This window comes from Rattus norvegicus, chromosome 4 (assembly GCF_036323735.1).
Source record: "Rattus norvegicus strain BN/NHsdMcwi chromosome 4, GRCr8, whole genome shotgun sequence".
NCBI lineage: Eukaryota > Metazoa > Chordata > Mammalia > Rodentia > Muridae > Rattus > Rattus norvegicus.
In genome coordinates, this window is record NC_086022.1 from 15,010,942 (window position 1) to 15,034,721 (window position 23,780).

The following is a 23,780-nucleotide window of genomic DNA, read 5'->3' on the forward strand; positions in this document are numbered from 1 at the left end:
GCAGAGGCAAAAGGACAGGACAGTGTGCAGAAGAAGGACTGATGGATAGATGGATGGATAGATGGACAACAGGTAAATGGCAGTTGAGAGGGCCACACCAGAGTAGGAACAAAGCCAAGTTGAAGCTCCAGGACAGTTGGAAGTTCTCAGCCTATTGGTCCTAGATTCACATAGTGTGTGTCTGTGTGTGTGTGTGTGTGTGTGTGTGTTCCCGAGCATGCAGCAAAGCACTCGTAAAGGTCAAAGGACAACCCAATCCTCTTCTTCCAGCAAGTAAGCCCCAGTAATCGAATTCAGCTCACCAAGTGTGGCAGTGAGCACCTTTAGCCCCTGAGCCGTCACAAGGGGTCCTCCTTGGTTTGCTGTGCCTCATAAATGCACCCATGTCTCCCTACAGTCTCAGTTAGCTCTGAGAAATACATAGGGAGATCCTTTCTCCTCTCAGGAGTAAGTCCTTTCTTCCACCTCGGTGCTGCCGGACAGATGGCGTTGTTCATCTACCCACCCAGGAACTCGATGTTAGTGCTGTAAGTTCAAAAGCTACCTATAAATCTCAGGGCAAAGCACGTTCTGAAATACTAGTTTTACAAAGTATGGCATGCCTTACAGCAGGGCACACCCTAGCTGATGCAACTCTCATTATCTGAATCTATAAGAAAGAAGCATAAAGGCAGATCTCTGAGTTTGCGGCCAGCCTGGTCTACAGAGTGAGTTCCAGGACAGCCAGGGCTACACAGAGAAACCCTGTCTCAAAAATCAAGGAAGAAAAGAAAAGAAAGAAGCATAGAAGACCTAAGTGTGTTTTCCTTTTCAAACATTTAAAAACAATTCCATGTTTACTAAGACAAGTGCATCATGTGTTATTTTAAAATACTGTCTTAAAGTCTTTAAGAACCCAATAGAAGAAGACATCACTCCAGTTTCACAAAGTGATTTTTGTTTTGTTTTTCTCTTTTTAGTTTTTTTGTTTGTTCAGTTGGTTGTTTGGTTGAGTTTTTGAGACAGGGTTTCTCAGTGTAGGCTTGGCTGTTCTGGAGCTCACTCTGGACCCAGATCCTCCTGCCTCTGCCTCCCAGTGCACCACCACCCCACCATAACACGGGTCTTTTGTTCAGCATTTAATACAGATAGATGTTCAAAAATACAGAAGTTGAGTTATAGCAACCCACATATCAGTCCTGAGTTCTACCCTTAGCAACTGTTGTATTTGCCTCGACGCGCGCGTGTCTAACCCACGAACGCACTTTTCTCTTCATCCTCTGATCAAGATGTGGGCAGGAACGTGGCTCGAAATACAGCGCAAACAACGGAAGGGAATTTCCCCCCAGGAATAGTTTTTGGCCACTGGGGGGCGTCAAAGGGCCGTAAAACGTGTTAGTAAGTCCTCTGTAGTGAGGAAACTCCACAAAGGGCTTCTCTGGACTGTCAGAGCTGGTCCGAGATCCAGCAAGACAGCAGCTGTTTACCTGCACCCTTGGGGTGCAGGCCCCTGAGAAGAAGTGCACCTACACCGGACAGTCTACAGTGCTGACTGGCTGGGTAGCACGTTCGCGCTGGAGGAGGGGTTGGAATGTTACAGATCCAAAGTCAGGCACCTCAGGCTGGTTTCAGCCCCTAAATAGCCACGTACTGCCCATCTCTGTGTACGATCTTGCCTGCTGGTTAACTTCCACCAAGCCGGAAGCTGAGAATGTCATCTGACAGTGTCTCCAGGGAAGAGCAGAGGTTGCCTTGCTGCGACCCACCTGCCTCCTGATGTTCTCATCGATATACTTGAAAACGTTTTGCTATATGACTTATTTTGCTGTTATTCTAAAACTTTAAAATTTGAGGGGTTGTAGGGACGATCCTGGTTAAGAGTGGTGGTTGCTCTTGCGGAGGACCTGAGTTCAGTTCCTGTCACCCACACGGTGACTCACAACCATTCCTAACTTCAGTTCCAGGGGACCTGATGCCTCTGTTCCCCTGGTCAAGCACTGCATGCATGTGGCACACATACATACACTCAGTCACACACGCATATACACAATAATTTTTTAAATATGGGATCTGGGGTAACCTCAGTTTGTCTTCCTGGACCATGTTCATTCACATTTTGCTTCAGAATAAACACTCGTTCCCTTTTTTAGGAGTGAGAGCTTTCTTTCACGTTGATGCCCTCACTTCTTTTAAACAGTTATTCAATTCTGGAAGAAAACCTACATCGTGGGCAGCAAATGAGTCTTTCTCTCATACAAATTCTAATCTAGTTATTTGGATCAGAAACTTGGTTCAGAGAGCTTAATTAATGTTCTATCTGTGGAAATAAACTGACAACATGGGTTAAGTGTTGGGGCTTGTGAGATAGGGCTTGGGGGCAGCATGTCCTGCCCCCCTGAGTTGGGGCTAGCTCCCCATATGCAAATGTTCCACTCTTTGTAGTGCACCAGCATTTGCTAACTGCTGGCTCCTGCTCTCTGTGAACACAGGGACCAGTTTATTTCTGTCACCAGCGCTTACACACAGCCCTGTCTAGCACACCTCAGTGCTCAGCACATACTTACCACAGGAATGAATGGATTAAAATAGAATCACCACACAGTTAACGTCACTGCCAATCAAAGCTAAGCAACTAACCTGCTTCGAGCAGTGTAGGGCCGAAAATAGCCACACAATGTGATAGGTAGTATCGAATTCAAACACGGAAATTTAATATGGAACGTTAACTCTTCTCCAAACGTAAGAAGAAATCTTCAGGGTTCTAGTAGGAAATTTTCTTTTTCGGCTTTTGTCCTGGTCTCGTACCCTCTCTGCTCTTAATAAAATAACTCCACTGGGGTTTTAGTTTGGTGGGAGAGTGCTTTTTTATAGGCACCATCCTCAGGGTAAGTGGGAAAATGCCTTAACTGTAGACTAAGAGGAGGAGCAAAAAGGTCATGCTGGGCACTAGGCTGCAGGGTGCGAGGCTGCAGGAGGGACCATTGAGTTTTCTGCTTCCCACATGTACGGCAGGCAAACCGGAAAGGAGGGAGGCCCGAGGTCGTCGGTCTCCTGGGGTTAGCTGAGCTTTCAGAAGCCAGGGAAGCGGGGCTGGGGATTTAGCTCAGTGGTTAGAGCGCTTACCTAGGAAGCGCAAGGCCCTGGGTTCGGTCCCCAGCTCCGAAAAAAAAAAAAGAACCCCCCCCAGAAGCCAGGGAAGCTTTTCAGAACTGCGCAGGTGCCTTCCAAGTACTGGCTTCTCAGAAGGAGTTGGACGTTTTTTTGGCCCCTGATGCAGGAACCCTGCTCTTCTTTCAGTACCTGAGGACTGTTAAGATGGGGGTTGGGAGTTGGGGTGGGGGTGGGGGAGGACTTTGAGCCTGTTGTGGGCTTTCAGCCATTTTTGACATGGAAAGCTATTTCCAGACTCATATATCATCAAACTATACACACCTCAAATGGCTATTAGGAAAGGGTTGCTTTTTTTGTTTATTTTTTGATTTTTTTTTTTGGTAAGATTTACTTATTTTTATTTGTATTAGTGTTTTGCCTACATGTTTGGATGTACACTTCAGGTGTGCCTGGTACCTACAGAGGCCATAAGAGGGCATCAGATCTCCTGGCACTGGAGACATTCGTGAGCCGCTATGGGGTGCGAGAACCAAGTCCTCTGCAAGAGTAGTCAGTGCTCTTAACCACTGAGCCATCCCACCAGCCCTGTCAGGAGAGCTTCATCAGTTGGTCGTTGTTGTTGGTTTGGTTTTTGCTGTTTTCCGGTCTCAATAGGAGGATGAGAGATTACCGTCATACTGTTCTGTGGATAGCAAGAGACCCATTTCAAATGTACTTGTTCTACTACGTAACACGACAGCCTGCCCACGTGGAGATCCTGAGAGAGCAGAGAAGTTCTTTCCCTTTGTTGGTTCTTGTTGAGACACTAGGTAGGCCTGGCTGGCTTGGGACTTTGTGTAGACCAGGCTGTGCCTGCCACTACTCAACCCCCACCTCTGAGCTGCTTACCTGGGATTAAAAACTTGTGCCATGTCTTAATTAGGGTTTTTTTTTTTTTTTTTTTGGTTCTTTTTTTCGGAGCTGGGGACCGAACCCAGGGCCTTGCGCTTCCTAGGTAAGCGCTCTACCACTGAGCTTAATTCTCAGCCCCTTAATTAGGGTTTTTATTGCTATGGTAAACACCATGACCAACATCAACTGAGGGAGAAAAGTGTTTATTTCAGTTTCCAGTTCCACAGCACAGTCCCTCACGGAGGGAAGGCGGGGCAGAAATCAAGGCAGGAGCTGAGGCAGGGGCCCCGGACATGTCCAGGTTTGTGTCGAGCTGGCAAAACCCAACCACTGCATGCCATCGCCCAGAGAGAGGAGAGAAATTTCAACTGTAAAATCATCTTTGATTTTTATTCTTCAAGTAGACAGTTCTGTTTCCCAATGTAGTTTAATACAGAGTGCATGCCCAGGATTCAAGCCTCAGTTCCAGAAGAAAGAAGACAAAGCAGTATTTGGAGAAATGTTATGAGATAGGAATATTCATCATAAAGCCAGTGTTTTTTCTTTTTTTTCAAGATTTATTTATTTATATGAGTACACTATAGCTGTCTTCAGACACACCAGAAGAGGGCATCAGATCCCATTACAGATGGTTGTGAGCCACCATGTGGTTGCTGGGAATTGAACTTAGGACCTCTGGAAGAGAAGTCAGTGCTCTTAACTGTTGAGCCATCTCTCGACCCCGTGTTTTGTTTTCCTTTGCTTTGTTTTGTGTGTTGTTGGGGATTGTACCCAGGGCTTTGGGCAAGAGGCTCATCACTGGCTGTCTACTCCTAGTCATACTGATAGAAGTTTATTTATTGTGTGCATGTATGTGCATGTGTGTAGAGGTCAGGGGACAACTTGGTTCTTTCCTTCCAGCATGGAGGGCCCAGGGATGGAACTGATGGCTGTTGGCCAGAACCTCTACCCACTGAGGGATCTCACTGCTCCCTCTGGTCTTTTGTGCTATGTATTTTGAGTCAGGTCTCACACTGATGCCCACGAAGGCATGCACCGTTTGGTAGCCCAGGCAGGCCCTGTACTTACTGTCCATCCGCCGATGTCTCCAAGTAGCTGGCATTGCAGGTCTGCACCGGCAGCCTGGCGAAAACTCAGTTTTTAAAAGTAAGGAAGGGGGCTGGGGATTTAGCTCAGTGGGGCTGGGGATTTAGCTCAGTGGAGCGCTTACCTAGGAAGCGCAAGGCCCTGGGTTCGGTCCCCAGCTCGGAAAAAAAGAACCAAAAAAAAAAAAAAAAAAAAAAAAAAAAAAAAAAAGTAAGGAAGAAGTCCAAGAATCGTATGCTGGGTGTATTGACACAAGACTTTAGCCTTTAATGCCAGCACACGGAACAGAGCAGGCAGGTTGCAAAGCCAGCCTGATCTACATAGCGAAAGCCTGTCTCAGAAAGACAAACAAAATTCCAAAGATAAAGATGCTATTAAGGGATAGTAGTAAAGTATTTCATGTTGTTCCTCCCCCTCTCCCCTACACAGGGTTTCTCCATGTAGTCCTGGCTGTCCTGGAACTCACTCTAAAAGACCAGGTTAGTCTTGATCCCAGAGATCCACCTGTTTCTGCTCCGGAATGCTGGGGTTAAAGGTGTGCACCACCACTGCCTGGCTGTTACCCAGTGTTTAATCTTTACTAAGAGTCCAGCTTCTGAAAGGGTTAACAAGCTAGAGGAGAAGATCCAACTGTGGCTTTCTTTTGCCACAGTTCTTGGTTCCAAGCCATGGAAGACAGTTTGAAAAAGTATCAGTGGATTTCCAGCTAGAGAACAAGGCCGATGCCTGGAACCTGGCAAACACCTAGAACCCTCCAGAAAGCAGGGATCTGAGCCATGGTCTGAGAAAGATGGCCGTGTAGCTGCTGGGTGCCATTTTCCATTCTCCACTCCCCTCAGTCCTTCAGGAAGACAGCTTGGTTGTCTGCAGCTTTGGCAGTCTTTGCATCTGAATGAACCCATCTAGTTTCCACCTAGCCCTGCAGTCACCGAGGCCTCTGTTCTTGAGACCCCAGCACTAAATTCATATTTACTGCTGTCCACTAAGTTGTTCTGTGGCAGGAGCCCACACCGCTGTTAAGGAAGCACCAGTCATAACAGGTTATTAACTCTCCACACCTAACAAGAATCCATCTCTGCTTCCTAAGCTTATTGTATCCTCCAAACCATGCTTCTCACCCTATGCTCAACTTGGGACTCCACGGTGGCTAATCTCCTGGACACCCCCTGACTCCCCTTCACAAGATGTATTCTTGCATTCATCTACCCACAGGCAGCCTTGAGCCCCGAGTCCCCCACTCTTGTGTCCAGGTGCTAACAGCTATTTTCTATCAAATAACCCTTCCCTATGAGAGGGAACCCAAAAGCCAGTGAAGGGCTGCTCCCTTAAACCCCAACATAGTGGGAGGGAGTTTTCCGGCCGGTTCCTTGTGCACTTCTAAACACAGCTTGCTTTAACTAGACAGCTGTGGAAATGGCTCATTCTCAGACCTCACAGTGTGTGGACCCATCTTTAGAGAGGATGTGCATGAGCTGTCCTTTCTATGAATTTAAAGATTGAGTGATAATGCTGACTTTGATCCCAGCACTCAGGAGGGAGAGGCAGGCAGATCTCTGTGAGTTCAAAGCCAGCTTGGTCCACAAAGTAAGCTCCAGGATGGCCAGAATTGGTCTACAAAGAAACCCTGTCTCAAAACAACAACAACAACAACATCAACAACAACGGCAATGTGATGGCCAATCGGAATGCCTGAATAAGAAGCAGAAATATCAGCTACGACAGCAATATGAGAGACAGAGCCACGCCAGACCCAGCGCTTGGTGTTGGGTTGATGATCTCTGCATTGAGAGAGGAGACCGTTCTCCCAGGTTGGGCTGAGCACGTGTGTGAAAGGGGAGGGGGAAGGGCTGCTGCTTTGTTGCACATTGGACAGGCTTCAGTTGGAACAAACTGCATTTTTCAGTTTACATGCCATGCTATTATCAAGGGAAAAGGAGACTTGGCGAGGGTTCAGAGAACAGCCCGATTAAAGGCTTGTGGAGTCAAGAGTTCTGAGGAAGCGCAGAAAGAACCGGGCATGTGGTGTCAAATGCGAGAGGCTCAGGTATAACAGATGAGCTAGCTGTATGTGAGAAAAATCCAAGGCTCAAGGCAAGAGCAGAGTTAAATTATGGGCTTAAGGAGGAAAAAGAAAATCCATAAAATTTAGCAATGGGAAGTCTGGACTCAGGACGGAAACAGTAAACTTAGAAGCAAGTTGGAAACTTGTAGAGTTATAATGTGAAATTCTGCACAGAGTATTACTGAAACAACTGCGTTCACTTTTATGTTTAAGCGGATAGAAATCATTTAGAAAATAAAGATGCTTCTGATAGATCCTCAGACCAATTGCCTGAGTGAGTTTTTGGTAAAGTCTGTGCATGTGTTTGTCCTGTCCTGGTGGTTTGTCTTCCTGCTTTACTAGATTTGGGCTTTGAGTTTTATGTTTCTTAAAACAAGATGTGTCAATGACAAAGCCAATCAAGGAAGGAGCCAATGAAGTCTTCGGTTTTAAAGAAATTGTTAGTTGGCTGAGAATTTCATCCAATGAGATCCATACCCATCCCTTCTCCAGCTCTCCATGGGACACTGGCTTTCAGGACCACTGCAAGTATGGCTGTAATGTAAAGACAATTGCTTTTCCTTTTCTTCTTTAAAAATTTATTCTATTTATATGAGTACACCGTAGTTGTCTTCAGACCTACCAGAAGAGGGCATTGGATCCCATTACAGATGGCTGTCAGCCACCATGTGGTTGCTGGGAATTGAACTCAGGACCTCTGGGAGAGCAGTCAGTGCTCTTAACCACTGAGTCATCTCTCCAGCCCTTCCTTTTCTTTATGTGCTATTTTTTTATTGAAAATAATTTTCTCATTCAATATATTTTGATTACTTTTTTTCCTCTGCCAGATACTTACTTCCCCACCCATCCAATGTTATGTCCCCCCCCTCTCAAAACAAACAAAAACCAAAAAACCAAAAACCCCTAAACAAACAAATGCACAGGAAAAAACAAAACATCGAGTCTGTTTGTGTTGACCTGTGACCTGTGACCTGTGACCTACCCCGAGCCTGGGGGTCTGACCTTGGAGTGTGGCAACCTCTCCCCTGAATGACTCCCAAGTGACTAGAGCAATTCATCTGCGCAGTGCTACCTCAGGCCCCAGGGACAGCTGTGCTTTCTCCTTCTCCAGTGCCTTCAAGGCTTCTGAGTCAGCGTGGTGTCCTACTGATCTCACTCCTATTTAGAATGAGGCCTCAGGTGCAGCTCTATGGACTCAGTGTGTGTAACAACCTGGGTTTGCTCCTTAGCAGCCTAACTACAGCAGCTCCACGGTTTCCTTGGGCTGGACCTGGATGCTCTTGGCTCAGTGGAAAGTAACGGCTGAAACAGTCTTACTTCCTTCTGCCTTCCTGAGGTAGTTATAACTTTACGAGATTCTTAAATAACTCCTTTGAAATGATCTGTTCATCTTCTGTGCCTTTAGCACTGCGTAGAGCAATGGAGTAAGTCCAGAACAACACTGGTTTGAGGGAGGGACTGGGTGAGAAAGGGAGGCACAAGAAGAGTTTTCAGGGAAGGGCACACAGGAAACAAACAGGAAGGATGTGTCAGTTGGCCATGCCACTAGCACTTGACCTGGTGTGGGGGAATTTTCTACTGTTCAATGCTGTGAGCCCTGCTTTGTTCAGTCTGTGTTTTTCACCATTGGGTATCAAAAGTAGGTCCTCACACACACTAGGCAAGTACCCTTCCATGGTGCTCTGTCCTGTCTGTGAGTGAGTCCAGGAGTCACACCCTCACTATCTGTGACTGCCCTGTCAAGAGGTGGTTGTCCAAGTCATCCTTGGCTCATTCTACTGTCTTTATTCATTGAGGATACCTCTTTTCCTGATGTCTAGTATTTCTGGGAACTCATGTCAAATGAGCAAGACATGAGTACAAGAGCCAGGAGAGGGCTAGACACTGGAGAAAACAACGAGAGCCAGGAGAGGGCTAGACACTGGAGAGAGCATGTGAGCCAGGAGAGGGCTAGACACTGGAGAGAGCATGAGAGCCAGGAGAGGGCTAGACACTGGAGAGAGCATGAGAGCCCAACGGTGCTCACTGCCCCTCCACACATGGTTTTGCTTGCTTTTCTGTCGGCCTTACTTGTTGAATCTGTTTGTAACATAGCCTGAGTAGGGAAGTTATAGGCACGCAGTTCAGACAAGACAGCTTCAGAAGAGCAGCAAGACAGGCAAGGCAGGGATGTGTGCACGTGTGTATGTGTATGTCTCTGTGTGCTGGGATCTTACTTTAAAAGAAACCATTAAAGTTAAGTCAGATCAAATTTAGGTATGAATATGTTCATAGATATTATATATAAACATAATATATTCCTACCTTTTGAAGATCCGATGGGAATCTATCTGTGTTTGGTTCTGAGCCCATGATAAGGGACTGAGGTACATAATTTACATATCAAAGTAGACCTGGCCTCCAGGTCCTCCCAGCACACCCTGCTCTCGACCCTGGACTTTCCAGCCCATGGGCTGAGCTGCCCTTCTCCCAGAGGCTCCTCCCTATATAATCCAGACATGTTGGTGTCTCCTCTCTCTCTCTCTCTCTGTGTGTGTGTGTGTGTGTGTGTGTGTGTGTGTGTGTGTGTGTACACACCCTCTCTTTCTCCCTCACCCCACATGGTAACTTCCCTGGCCCAGTCCTTGGGGACGATGAACTTGCCTGAGAGCGGCTTCTCAGTAACCCCGCCTTTAATATATTCTAACCTGGCTTGAATGGGCTCGCTGCACCAGCGGGGAAATAAGCTATCAATCTGAAGGACTAATTTAATCCTCAAAATGGCAAGGAGTTCGAGCATCTCATTTTGAGAACAGGGACAAAGGTCTCTCTCTCTAGAAGCCTTCAGGGAAAACTCATCTTTCCTCTTGCTCCACACGGCGGCAGGGAACGGACAGAAAGTAGACCAGTGATTGTCTACAAGGCACCTGGCAGAATCTCAGAGGAACCAGGGAGTGAAGGCTAAGGCACTGTGATTCCCTCTGGGGATGATGTGGTTTGAATGTGTAAAGGTGAACACTTAATCCACACTGAGCTCCTGGTGCGTGACTGTGCTTCTAGCAAGAGAAAGACACATACACTTCAGCTTAATTTAATATGCCTTGACCAGCTCAATGACTGGGCTCTTCCAAACCTCCTCTCGGCTAGCACACACTTCCTTCCAGTATTCCTTAGTTAACACTTTCTAAATCTTTATTTTATCTTTGCAGACCCAAGTGGGGGAGTGGGGCTACTTCCCTGACTCTTACATGTCTGTGGGCTCTTAATGCGGATCTCTCACCTCATCACTGCATGGTCTGTCCTACATGGCAGAATCCCTTCTCCTCCTCCCCTGCATTTCTTGCCTAGGGAATCCTAAAAAAAAAAAAAATCCTTCTGTCTCCCTTCCCAGCCACTGGGCGCTGGCAACTCTATTGTCCAATCAGAGCCAAGGGTGGGCAGGCTTCCTTTAGCCTACACTGGGACACTGCAAACAGGTAACACAATTAGCATGAGAACACAAGCCAATACATGAATGAGAACAGCTCCCATATCCTCACATTTCAAAGCTTATTCACCAGGGAGTGGAAACTGTTTGAGAAGGATTAGGAGGTGTGGCCTTGTTGGAGCTTACTGGGAGTGAGCTTTAAGGTTTAAAAAGCCCAGGCTAGGTCTGGCCCCTCTCTCTGCCTGCTCCCTGCAGATGCAGATGTAAAAGCTTTCAGCTACTGTTCCAGTGTCATGCCTGTCTGCTTCTCTCCGTGAATGTCATGGACTAATCCTCTAAAACTATAAGCAATCCCCCAGTTAATTGCTTTCTATTTTAAGAGTTGCCTTGGTAATGTGTACCTTCACAGAAATAGAACAGTAACTGAGAAGGCTAGGCTGACTCCACGACAGGCTTCAAATTGGAAGGAGACAAGGCCTAAATGTCTGTTTCCAAGAACAGAGCAAGTCCAGGCCTCAGAAGCTGCTCCACCACCTGGTCTGAGGCAAGGACAATGGGTCAGGAGTTTTCAGACTTCCTCAGCAACAGTTTCCAGCCCCCACACCCGGTTAATGGAATGTCCCAGAGATGGAGCAAGATAAATGTCACCTACCCTGGAATCCCTAATGTGCTTTAAATCAGGCCTGCAAGCTCACTTGGGTGTCTCTCCATCTTGGTAATGGGAGGCCCCAGCGTGCTGGACATCTGCAGAATAAAACACTCTTGTGCTTACATACGATTTGAGTCCGGAGTATCATTCTTTGCAGAATTATGGACCCTTACAAACTAAGAAATTGAAAACATTCTAAAATTTAGACTGCAGTAATAGTCACACCCATTTATGAATATAAAAGACCAGGGACTTCGACTAAGCTACAGTGAAAATGTGATTACAACTTCAGAGAACAGGAAACAAGCGCGTGACACCAGCTGTAGGCCTCCAAAGGATGCCCTGAAGCAAAATTTGTAAGATACAAGCAAGATAGGCTGAAGCAGTCTGGTAGAAATCAGGATCCTGGGAGGGGATAAGACAAAAGCAAGGAACTCTAGAAGACAGGTAACACGGCTGACTGAGTGAGGAGAATCACCACCCTCCCTCCTCCTGAATCTCACTGCTGCCCTGCTCTGTAGCTAGACTACCGATGCTGTCCTAGACTGGAGGCCATGTCCCCAGCCTACAGACTGTTGAGAATAAGCTGCTGGTGTCTTACGTGATGAGTGGTGACCTAACTGCAAGATAGAAACTGGTCTAGCAAGGCAGATTCTGTGAGTGAGAAGAGTGGGCCACCTGCAAGAACTGTCAAACGGGGCTCTCCAGGCCCAGGTTGAATAATGAAACCCTATTCCGAATGGGCAAGAATAGAGGCTAGACACACTGCTTTGCCTCTCCCTTCACTCCCATCCCGCTGTGGGTACACACATACAAGTGTCTATATAAACTCTGACACAATAGAACCTAATGAAGAGATACTGAAAACTATTCTTACCTGGGTACAACATTCCTATTAGACGTTAAGTTCTAAAAAGCATGGTGCTAAGACCTCATAGACTTTTCTGAATGAATACTCCTGAGAAGAAGCTGTGTCTGCAGAGACTGATTGCCCAATTAGAATTTCAGTACTGTGGAGATTGGAATGTTACAGATCCAGAGGCAAATTATGGTATCTTGGGGCAGTTCTAGCCCCCTGGAACAGCCATTCCTTTACCACCTCTGTCAGAACTAACACCTTGTGACTAATAAAATTTTTAAAAGTCCTGTTATCTTAGCAGACTTCTGGCTTTCACCAATGCAAACACTAAGAATGCCATCAAATAGCATCTGGCTATATCTGCCTCTCTGGTAGACCCATGAATGGATTTTCAACTTGCTGTGATTTGTGGCTCTTGTTCTGTAGAACTCCAAAATTGCTTCCACACTGGGATATGAAATTTGAGGTAATCTAAATTTGTGTTCCCAAGGTCATAGTCACCCAAAACAGCTCCTTTTAAGCTGTAGTTTTGGTGTCAACACATTTAATACATACCTAATACAGATGCTTCAAAGTACAAGTAGACAAATGGATTTATCTCCATGTGGGGTAATTAAAGATTTTTAACAACAATGCTTCTTTCCTCTAATTTTCAGAATTGTAAATATGTTTATGTCTCTGGTTCAAGACTGAGTGTAATGAATGCCATTACCATGATTTAACACAGAAGGGGCGTAGGGGATATAGCTCATTTAGAATGCTCACATAGTATGTTTGGAGTTCTGGGTTCCTTTTTCAGTACCGCAGACATAGTGGTACATGCCTGTAAATTCAGTGCCTGGGAGGTGGAGATAGAAAGACCAGGTCAAGGGTATCTTGGCTGCATAGTGAATTTGAAGCCAGTTTGGGCTTTCATGAAATCCTGTTTCCAAAATGTAAAAGAGGGAACATAAACATATAAGTTTTAAAAATCTAAAACAAGGGCTGGAGAGATGGCTCAGCGGTTAAGAGCCGCTCTACTCTTCCTGAGGTCCTGAGTTCAAATCCTAGCAATTGCACGGTGGCTCACAATCATCTGTAATGAGATCTGGTGCCCTCTTTTGGCCTGCAGGCACACAGGCAGGTCGGAAGCTGTATAATGCATATATAATAAATAAATATTAAAAAAATCTAAAACAAAACAAAACAAAAAAACCTACACATTTCAGGTTGCCTTAAAAAGCAGGATGTAAAGTAGGAAAGAGATAGAGATGTTTGAAGAACAGATTTCTCTCTCTCTCTCTCTCTCTCTCTCTCTCTCTCTCTCACACACACACACACACACACACACACACACGTGTGAAGATGCATGGTATATAACAGCCAGCCCAGAGACGTGTGTGTGTGAGGAACAGCTCATACGAAGAAATACTCCTGTCCCTAAACCTGTGGGTCTAGGTGAGTCGGAAGCAAGCCATGACAGGTGTGACTAGGGAATCAGAAATAGGATCTACTGTACATTCTATATTCACAAGTGACTCAGAATTCTTTGGTGAGGAGAAAACTGAATAAGGGAAGTAAAACAAACCCCAAACAACTGAGTGTTCAGGTAAAGATTGGCCTGCTTAACTTCTTGGCTCCTTCTGCACTTAAACAAAGCAACAATGTCCAATTTGCCTTCATAGTCCTAGGTCCCTAAAACACCCTAGGATCTAACATTCTGAAGATCTGAAAAGAAAATTCCTATCCTTTGCCTAGGGATTTAATCAAGTCTGAGGAGAAAGTTATTTAAAAGTTTCTCCTGGGTCTGAGATTGAAGGGATTACCGCCTAAATTAAAGCCACAAGGTAACTTGGTCTCAGTGTTTAAAAGTCAATAGCAGGAAGAGAGTCTGCAGGGTAACAGACCCTCTAGCTAAGTCTCTCTCTCAGCCCCTTTTCTTCTCAGTCTCACCATGTAGCCTAGGTTAGTTTAGATTTTATTTTCCTGCCTTTGGCTCCGGATCCTTCAGTTCTGGCTCTCTTAAGTACTAAGATTACTGAGTATCTCTTCTGAAAAGATTTTACAACATAGAAGCAACACCAAGGAAAATAAGCCTTTCTTTGAAAGAAAGCTGGGTGTTGTGGCACACTCCTATCAGCCAGCACTCAGGAAGGAGAAGACCCCAAACCCCAGGCCAAACGAAGATATTGAAAGAGCACAGGCCGGGGTGGGCTGTTATACTGGCGTTCCCTGAAGTCTTGGCACTCGAGAGGTGGATGCAGGAAGACCAGGAGTTAAAGACCATAGACTAGTATGAATCTAACAAATTTCCATAGTATCGTCCAAGGAAAAAAATACAAATTTAAATTACAAGATTAAAAGAACTAAATGAACAAGTGGCCAATGTTCATCGATTAGAAGGCTTGATATTGTTAGCTGTTATCCCAAGTAAACCAGAGAATTATTCTGTGGATACCAAATGACTTTTTTTTTTTTTGAGACAAGAGTTTTTCTTTGGAGCTCTGGCCTTGTTCTGTAGCTCAGGCTGGCTTCGAACTCACAGAGATCTGCCTGCCTCTGCCTCCCAAGTGCTGGGATAAAAGGTGTGTACACCAATATTTCCAAGCTCTGATTTCAAATGTATTGGAAGAAGGAAAAATCCTTGACAACTAGCACAGAACCAAGAGCAAATCTGAGGCAGCAGCACTGGGACACACCCTTTAATCACAGCACCTAGAGGGCAGAGGCAGGCACATCTTTATGCATTAGAGGCCAGCTTGGTCTACACAGTGAGTTCTGCATCGCTACATTGATCATGATGAGAAAGGAATCAATTAACGGAGAGCACTGAAATAGACCCATCTAGATATACTCCTCACCAGGACAACGGAACAAAGGTGAAGCTGGAAGAAAAAATATCTCCAGCAAATGCACTGGCCACTTTGAGCTCAGTGATTTTCTTGCCTTATCTTTCAGATGCTGGGCACGTATGATGCCTGTTTCTGCTTTACTCTAGTAGCTTGAATAACTGCTAGAGAATTGTGTTTCCTTTATAACACACGCTCACTTTGTGTGCAATGTTTTATCTTTACAATGTAAAGTTTAGCATCATCACTGCTGTAACACAACAGGGGCTCAATAAAAGTTTAAAAGCACTTTTATATTTGTTGGATCTGGTTGCCTAGCACTGGGAGGCAGAAGCAGGTAGATCTCTTTGAGTTCAAGGGTAGCTTGGTCTATATAATCATTTCCAGGACTGTCAGGAGTATGTAGAGAGAACTTGCTTCTACAACAAAAATAAAAACAAAACAAAACCACTTTTATTACATTTATTTATACACACACACACACACACAAACATACACACATACACACAACGCTACTCAGGTTGTCAGGCTCTGTGGCAAGTGCCTTAGTTCTTGCTGAACCATTTCACCAATAAACATTTGTTAGAAGAACTCTGAGGCTGGAGGGCTGGAGAGCTGGTTCAGCAGTTAAGAGCACTGGCTGCTCTTCCAGAGGACCCTGGTTCAACTCCCAGCACCCACATGGCAGCTCACAACTGTAACTCCAGATCCAGAGGATCCAATACCCTCACACATTCTTGTGCGTAACACTGATGCACACACAGTAAGATTAAAAAAACAAAACCCAACGGCCCCTACTTACTCTGCCCGGCTAACTCCACCCTGTACCTTCTGCTTCCTGCTTTGTGGTTGCTGCTGGCTCACCAAGGAAGCTTTTATACAGAGGCTGATTGATCCTTCACCTACTGTTCTCACCTCCTTCCCAAGCTTAAGCACATATTCAAACTGGATGAAAGATTGTGGTTAAGAAACTGGTTATGCAGTATTTACTGTAAACTGATATTAGTGGGGAAGAAGTGAGAGTCCAGTTTACCTAAATTATCAGAAATGTTAAGAAAAGTGGCCAATATAATCTTGACAGTTTCTCTTAAGTTTCAGGAAGTGAGAAGGGGCCAAAGTCCTCGCTCCCCAGGAGGTTTCCTGAAAGCTTTATAGGAGGAAGAGCTCCTGGACATTTTATTCCCAGCCCAGGAGTAATAGAGATTGGGTAGCATTGTGTTCGGCCCCCCACCCCCAAAATGAGTTTCATGCAACCTCAAAGAAATAAGGATTCAGGAAGTTAGAAAAAAAAAGATAAGAACATAGGTCCTGGCAGGAAAGCAGCACTTTGCTACAGACGTGTCTGTATGCATCTATACAAGATGTCGGGTACTCAAGTTTTGAGAGATTAAACTGGGGAGCTGTTAGCAGTTTGTTGATATTATGGGCATTTTCAGGATTGGTGAGGGCAAAAAAAAAAAAAAGTAGATGAAAAAAGGCGTAGAAGGCACCGCTCACTGCTTTTGACAGTCTGTAAAATATTGTGAAAAGGCTCCTTCTGAGACAGCCAGGGGAACTGACAGCAACAGTCTAAATCAGCACATAATTTCCCCATCACTCATCTGCATTTACTTAAAACATTACTTTTGGACATTGTAAGGCAAAACAAAGATTATGTGGTTACTTTATACGTTTGCCTCCGATTTCTTAGTACATGTTTTAAAAGCAGAGGCACACAGGGCTGGGGAAACGGCTCAGTGGGCAGGAGCAGAGCACTTGCTGCTTTTGCAGAGAACCCGAGTTCGGATCCCAGCATCCATACCGAGTGGCTCACAGCATCATCTAAGCACAGGTTCCGGGGAGCTACTGTCCTCTTCTGGCCTCCCTGCATGTACACACATTGGGGGCAGGGGGGAAAAAGATAAATCTTTTGGTTCATTTGTTTTTTTCTGTTTAGACCAGCTAGCCTTGATCTCAGAGATCCTCCTGTTTCTGCCTCCCGAGTGCCAGATGGTGAGCACCATCACTGCCTGTCCCAGCATCAAATCAATCTTCAAGGCTCACAGGCCTGGGGCGGTGGCTTAAGTTGTCCCACCATGCATGGCATAACATTTTTTAAAAAAGAAAAAAAACATACGGATGAGGAAGTCAGTCTATGAGATGGGTGTTAGGTGGTTGGGAAATCCAGTTAGTAAAATATAGGAGAAAATGTCCCTAGGGTTAGTATATGATTTCATGAAGTCTAGGGAAAGCCATTGTTTTCTTTATCCGAGGGGGGTCAGGAACTTGGACAAAGCCAATAAGCTCCCCCCAAGAGAGAGAGAAACCCCCCCCATACATATAAATACCCACATAAACCACATGTATATGGGAAAACAAACTTCTGTAGTTTTGACTAATATTGTGTCTCAGACTGTCTGCTCTGTGTCCATAGCACTGTTACAGTTTTTTTTTTTTCTTTTTTTTTTTTTTCGGAGCTGGGGACCGAACCCAGGGCCTTGCGCTTGCTAGGCAAGCGCTCTACCACTGAGCTAAATCCCCAACCCCACTGTTACAGTTTTTAACAAAAGATTTAACAGTCAGGAACTATGCATATATGGATTTAGCTGCATGCCCTCACAGAACTGTGAGATGGGTATTTCTTCTGGTGCAAAGGCTCTCAAGATGAAACACTTGTATGCCTAGCATGGTGTTATTATCATTTTTTAGAAAGATTTTTACAAATTTATTTATTTAATATATAAGTATACTGTAGCTGTCTTCAGACACACCAGAAGAGGGCATCAGATCCCATTACAGATGGTTGTGAGCTACCATGTGGTTGCTGGGATTTGAAGTCAGGACCACTGAGCCATCTCTCCAGCCCCATGTTACTGTTTTTAAATTATTGTTTTTAGTGTGTTTGTGTGTGTGTGTGTGTGTGTGTGTGTGTGCGCGCGTGCGCGCGCGTGCAGACATGGTACGTGTGAAGGTCAGGGACAGCAGCAGAAATCAGGTCTCTCCTTCACCTATGTGAGTTTCAGAGGGCAAAGTCAGGTGACCAGGACCAAGCACACGAACAGAGGCCATTCTCACTCTACTTCTACAGTACTTTACATGTTTGCTGTTTTGATCTATGAGGGTACATGGGCCTCCACAACCACATTGTTGCTTAGACTCATCAAGTTTAGGAATAGGCCCGTTAGCAGTGGATTATGGGGTGAGAAATGATGGCTTCTCTTTAGGGCTAGTAGTTACAAAAGTTATTTTGGGATTTGGAGAGATGGTCAATGGCTAAGAGCACTTGTTCTGGCAGAGGACATGGATTTGTTTCCTAGCAAGGCAGTTCACAATTGGCCATAACCCCGATTCCAGGGAATCCAAGCCATAACCATGATTCCAGGGAATCCAAGGTTCTCCTCTGGCTTCCACAGGCACCTGATATATATGTGGAATACATGCAGGCATACAGCGGTACACATACAACAGGAATAAAGAAATACTTAAAGATTTACTCTGCTTCAGTTTTTGAGACAGGTATTCATGTAGAGCATATTGGCCTTGAACTTACTATGCGATTAGTTGGGGACCTTGAACTTCTGATCCTTCTGTGGCTCCCTTCAAACATCGAGATCATAGGACTGTACCACCATGCCTATGAAAAATTATTTTAGGTGTCTCCTTACTTTTTTGTTTTGTTTTGAGACAGAATTTCTTTGTGTAGCTTTGACTGTCCTGGAACTCGATCCGCAGACAAGGCTGGCCTGGAATTTAGAGATTTGCCTGCAGATTCGCCTCCAGAGTGCTGAGATTAATGGCCCATACAGAAATTATTTTAACTGTAGTGGTTTCAACGTGATTCTGAAAAATCTCTAAAATGACTAAGGAATATAGGAACCATGTTGTGAGATTTACTCATTTTCCAAATAAGACCGAGGTCTTCCCAGGCAAAGCGGCCTGACTAGACTCTCAAGGCTAGTGGGTACGTGAAACCAGGCCTATCTTCTCTCTCACTGTAGGCCTCTCCTCAGGAAGGCAGGCCTGTCTACTGCAGCACTCCTCCTCTGCTGGGACATTCAATTTTTGCAATGCAGACATAACATAGCTGTGTATTTAATAGACTGCTAAGCACTCATTCTGCTCCTGGACACTGCCCCCCTCTGCACAAGCAAATGATTACTAAGAGATAAAATAGATAAGTTTTACAAAGATTGTTAGACTGATACTTTATGAATGTCCCAACTAGATAATCTACAGAAGAGCCCCCTTCTCATCTTGTTTTCTCATTTAGCATTCAGTTTCATTACGGCATTTTCATGCACACTGTATCCTTGCTTGCTCAGTCCTGCCACCACTCTCTCATCCCCTTCCCTCGACACGCCCTTTCTCCACAGTCTTTCTCTGCTTTCATGCCACAGGCATGCTCATTCCCCAAACAAGAGAATATGAGATGACTTTCTCATGCTCATCGACTTTCTTCCCATTTCCCTTCTACTTTTATGTTAAGTGTGTGTGTGTGTGTTTTCAAACCTAGATTACACACATTAGAGCAAATATGCCAAATTTGTCTCTCTGGGTCTAGCTTCAGGGAATACTCTCTATATTAACAATCTATTTCTAAAAACTAAAAAAACGAGGACAGATGCAGCGGTACACACCTTTCTTTAATTCTAGCACTGGGGGAAAGGGAGTTAGGCAAAGGCAGGTAGATATGAGTTCAAGGCCAGGCTGGTTCACAGGATAGCCAGGACTACACAGAGAGTCAACCAACCAACCAAAATCCTTAAAAAAAAGTATTTATAATCAACATTGAAATTTGATGTGTTCCACTCACCAAGTCCTAAGGAAGGGGGATGGTACTGAAAGAGTAACAAAACAGATCATTCTAGTTTCCTGAGGTCGATTTCCTGAAAGGTAACTGTTAACTGCAGGAAGTAACAGCTAATGTCCCTCTTAGGGACCATAAAACTCCTTTTCTTTGGTGAAGTAACCTGACCACGTGAAGTCTTTCCATCCAGCCCTTTAACATTCTGCTATCATCCAAGATCTAAGTCTTAAAGGCATGCTCTTGTCTAAAGCTTGAACTGTGTAGTAACCCATCCCCCTGCAAATTCCTTATCTTTTGAGATAAAATCAAGGTACATGCTTGGCGAAGTTTCAGAGTGCTAACTCTGAAATACAGAAACCTAGCTGGATTTGCAAGCATTTATTAACACAGCTAATGGGTTTTTCTTGGTGTAGTTTAGAGAATAGTTAAAATGAAAACCTTTAGTACTCAAACTCAATTTAAAGTCTCCAAACGGTGGGTGATTTTTATCTTCATGATCGGAAGTGGTCCAAGTTCCAGCTCTGCAGAAAACTCTCTTTTAAAGCACGGACTTTTACGACCTTAGTTAAAATAAGGCAACTTTGCACCATTTCAGTCTTTGCTGATCGGACTCTCCACAAATTTCCTCCCATTTTGAGCAACGCCAGAACCCGCTTTTCAGAACGTGAAGAGGCAAGAAGGGACCCAAGCCACCTCAAGGTAAAAAGAGAGGGCGGTACAAACAAGGCAAAGTCTTTGAGAGAACAGCAGCGCTACCTCGGTCCTCGCAGATTGGGGGCTGCCGAGCGACTGTCAGAAGACCCTCCTCGGTAACCCCTCCGTCGGCCGCTCCGAAAGACCTCTGACCTCCAAAGAAGGTCCGCTCCGTGATCCCACCCCCGACGGCTTCTGTCCGCATCTTTGATTGGTTTGTTTAAGGATCCCTCAGTTTAGTGCGCCCAATGGGAGCTCGGCCTGGACCTAGGGACCCCGCCCCATGCCCCCGCTCCGGGGAGCGGCGGAGAGTAAATACAACAGGAGCGCAAAATGGCGGAACCGCCGAACCCAGCCCGTGGCCCCGTGGCTGTCCTCTCTGAGAAGGAGGCATTTGGCAAACTACAGCCTTCCTCGCGGGAGTCACCGGGTTCTATGTCCGCCAAGAAGGTTCGTACGGAGGAGAAGAAGGGGCCGCGGAGAGTGAACGGGGAGGGGGACAGCGGCGGGAACGGCGGGCAGCTGCAGCCGCCCGCCGCCCCGTCGCCACAGAGCTACGGCAGCCCGGCGGCGTGGAGCTTCGCGGCTCGGCCCGCCGCCTCCTCCCAGGCCACCCCTCGGGGCTGTTACGCCTTCTCCGCTAGCCCGAGCGTCTCCTCAGCCTCCGCTTCCTCGTCTCAGCCGGTGCCGCGCAAACTGCTGGTGGCTTCCTCGCTGCTGCACGCTCAGCCTCACCGCGTCCTGCTCCCGCCCGTCACTCCGCCGGCCGCCGCCAAGCCGCGCAGACCCAAGGAGAAGCGCGAGAAGGAGAAGCGGAGGCACGGCCTCGGCGGCGCCGACCGGGATGAGAACGGCGAGGCGAAGCCGCTGCCGCGAGGTGGGTGCCGCGCGGGGGAGGGGAGCGGCGGCGGCGGCGGCCGCGGGGGCCAGCACGCGGGGAGCGGGAGGCAGCGGGCTCGGGGCGGCCAGGCTGCAGCCTGCCGCGGGGCCAGAAGTAAATGGAGCCTGGAGTTTCGGTCGCCGGCTGGAGGGATGACCGAAACTCCTGGTTTGCGATGCCGGATTCGCCTTGCAGTGAACGCGCAGCAGGACGCGAAGGAGTGGGTCTAGAGGACCCCGCTCCTGGGTGGATTTGGCTAGGGAGGCAGAAGAGAACAGAACAGGTCTTTAAAGATTGCGGAAGGGATCGCGCGGGATCGCAGGAAATTCGTGTTTGCGACGCAGCTGCCAACGCCAGAAAATCCCGTCCAAAGGAAAAAAAGAAAAAAGAAAAAAGTGGGTGGTCCGGTGTATTGGCGGAAGCTGTGAGTCTCCCCAAAATCTGGGGGTCTTTCAGCTGCACGCTACCGGGGACCACAGGGACCAGACTGTTTCATCCCTATTAGGGAAATGAGGTCGTGCGCAGGGCACCAAGTGTGTGGCTTCTGAGGTGCCCACCCTCCATATTGTTAAAGTGTTTTGAGTGGTCCTGTTTTAAATACTATTACCCCTCAGAAGCTTTCTGCTATATCCCTTTTTTTCCCCTGGGGCAGTAAATGATAAAATCAGATGTTTTGACATCTCATGGCCGGATCAAGTGACCCCAGAGTGTTTCTCTGTAAAAAAATGGGGAGTTTTCCCAACTGTTTTTCAGTTTTCTTCTGTAATGTAAGCTAGTATACTTTTCGTTATTTCTTTAAAAATAAGGGGTCATTCTAGTTATCTGTGAATATGTAGAGATCTAATACAAAGTGATGGGTTGGAAAGTAGATCTTTAGGTGATCATGGGGCTACGTTGTCATTGTCACACATTGTTGTGAAGTATCTGTTCTGTTTTGGAATGCAAGTGAAATGCCAGTACCCTTGCTGATCTAATGGTATCTTAGATTTTGAAAAACCTGAATAGAAGGGTTCATCATTCACGACGTAAAAGAATGCTACATGTGACTATATAGTTTCTACATCTGAGCCAAGCCAATGGTTGGGCGGTACCCTTGTTCCCAAAGTAACAGTAACACTCTCCTAGGTTTTAGAGTGTTGCCTTAGGAATGTTTTGAGGATGAAATGTAGTTCCTTCTGCTTAGGACTTCTAGGCCGTTAGTATTTTAAATCTCTGTGTTGCAGTGCTTAAATATAAGATTTAAGTTACAAGATGCTGCAGAGTCTGTCCATACGCAGTTTGGAATCATTCTTTCTGGGTAAGCTGCTCTTTTTTGCTTTTCCTGGATTCTCTGCAGAAGTGAGTGTAGGTATTGCATTGTTTGAGTTTTTGAGTGGTGGCAAGAAATAAGTATTTTAAGAAATAGTACTGGCCTAAACTATGAGATCGATATGAGATCTCTATCTATCTATCTATCTATCTATCTATCTGACTTATAATGAGATATCTGTTAGTGGTACGTTTTTACAGTCTTAAATTAACATTTAAAACCCTTTTGGGAATGTTGAGATGGTTTAGGCATTTGCCGTGTAGCATGACCAACTGGCTTTAATTTCCAGGACCCACAAGATGGAGAGAACCAACTCCCCATATGGTATCCTCTGATCTCCGTAGGTCCTCTGTGACACAAGTGTGCCCTCCAATAAATGTAGTATGGCTTACTTTAGTATAAACAGTGATCATTTTTATGTCAGGATGTGGGGAAGATATTTCCCATGAACTGTATGGGATGATTAGATGTTAACTGCTTTTGTCTCCCAGACAGGGAGGGTCTCTCTGTATAGCCCTGGTTGTCCTAGAACTCACTATGTATAATAGACCACGGTGACTTCGGAGGATATGCCTGCCTCCTGAGTGCTGAGATTAAAGGCATGGGCCACCACACCTGGCTAGATATTCACTATTTAAATACATTTATTTTTTGGACAGAAACACTTATTTTATTGAGAAAAGATGAAATCAAAGCAGATAGCTTTTCATTATTTTGGTGGACTCTAGAGTTGAGATTACTGAACTTGGGTTCTGCTTTAGAAACCTTGATAGCAAAATAACAGGATTTAGGTACGTTTGTTCTGCAGGCACAGTTCAAGTGTGCAGGTACTGATTTACAGAACAGGGTTATCTTCGTGAATGGATGGCCAGGTAATTATTGATTGAAGTATATACTTTCTAAATGACTCTCAAAGTTGCTGTCTTAGCAGGGTAACCCCTTGATTACCCATAGCTCATCGATTTAACAGACTCAGTATCAGAAATCAGGTGTAAAGACTTTTAGGAAAAGTAGATTGTAGTTTTGCATCCTAAACGCTTGCTCTTCTGTTTACATAGGGTTTTAAGGATCCTTAGAAGTGGCCGCCTTTGTGCTTTGTTTCATTTATTATGTTGTTTTGAGACAGGGTGTCCCTTTGTCGCTCTGGCTGGCCAACTCACCATGTAGACCAATCTGGCTTCAGCCTGTGGTCCTGTGTCTCAGGCTCTTCAGTGCTGGGATTACAGGTGTGAGCTCCTACG

General features: G+C 45.7%; 1 protein-coding gene and 1 long non-coding RNA gene across 8 annotated transcripts in view; one reads left to right on the forward strand and one right to left on the reverse strand.

Annotated features, from left to right (window-relative positions):
* Positions 1–3,463: 3,463 nt before the first annotated feature.
* The window catches only part of Rsbn1l (round spermatid basic protein 1-like), a 78,883-nt gene continuing 58,566 nt past the window's right edge, over positions 3,464–23,780 (forward strand). For 3 of the 7 annotated variants that reach the window (XM_063285957.1, XM_063285958.1, XM_039107499.2), the window contains exon 1: positions 3,464–21,227. In XM_063285957.1, the coding sequence (XP_063142027.1) occupies positions 20,684–21,227 (544 nt within the window). In that variant the 5' untranslated portion in view covers positions 3,464–20,683. Of the gene's footprint in view, positions 21,228–21,538; positions 22,528–23,780 lie in introns of those variants that run through there. The other 4 variants (NM_001135872.1, XM_063285962.1, XM_063285960.1 and 1 more) reach the window with 4 other exon arrangements.
* Positions 19,476–20,778, reverse strand: Aptr (Alu-mediated CDKN1A/p21 transcriptional regulator). Its single transcript, NR_130137.1, has one exon. It is a non-coding gene; the product is annotated as an Alu-mediated CDKN1A/p21 transcriptional regulator (long non-coding RNA).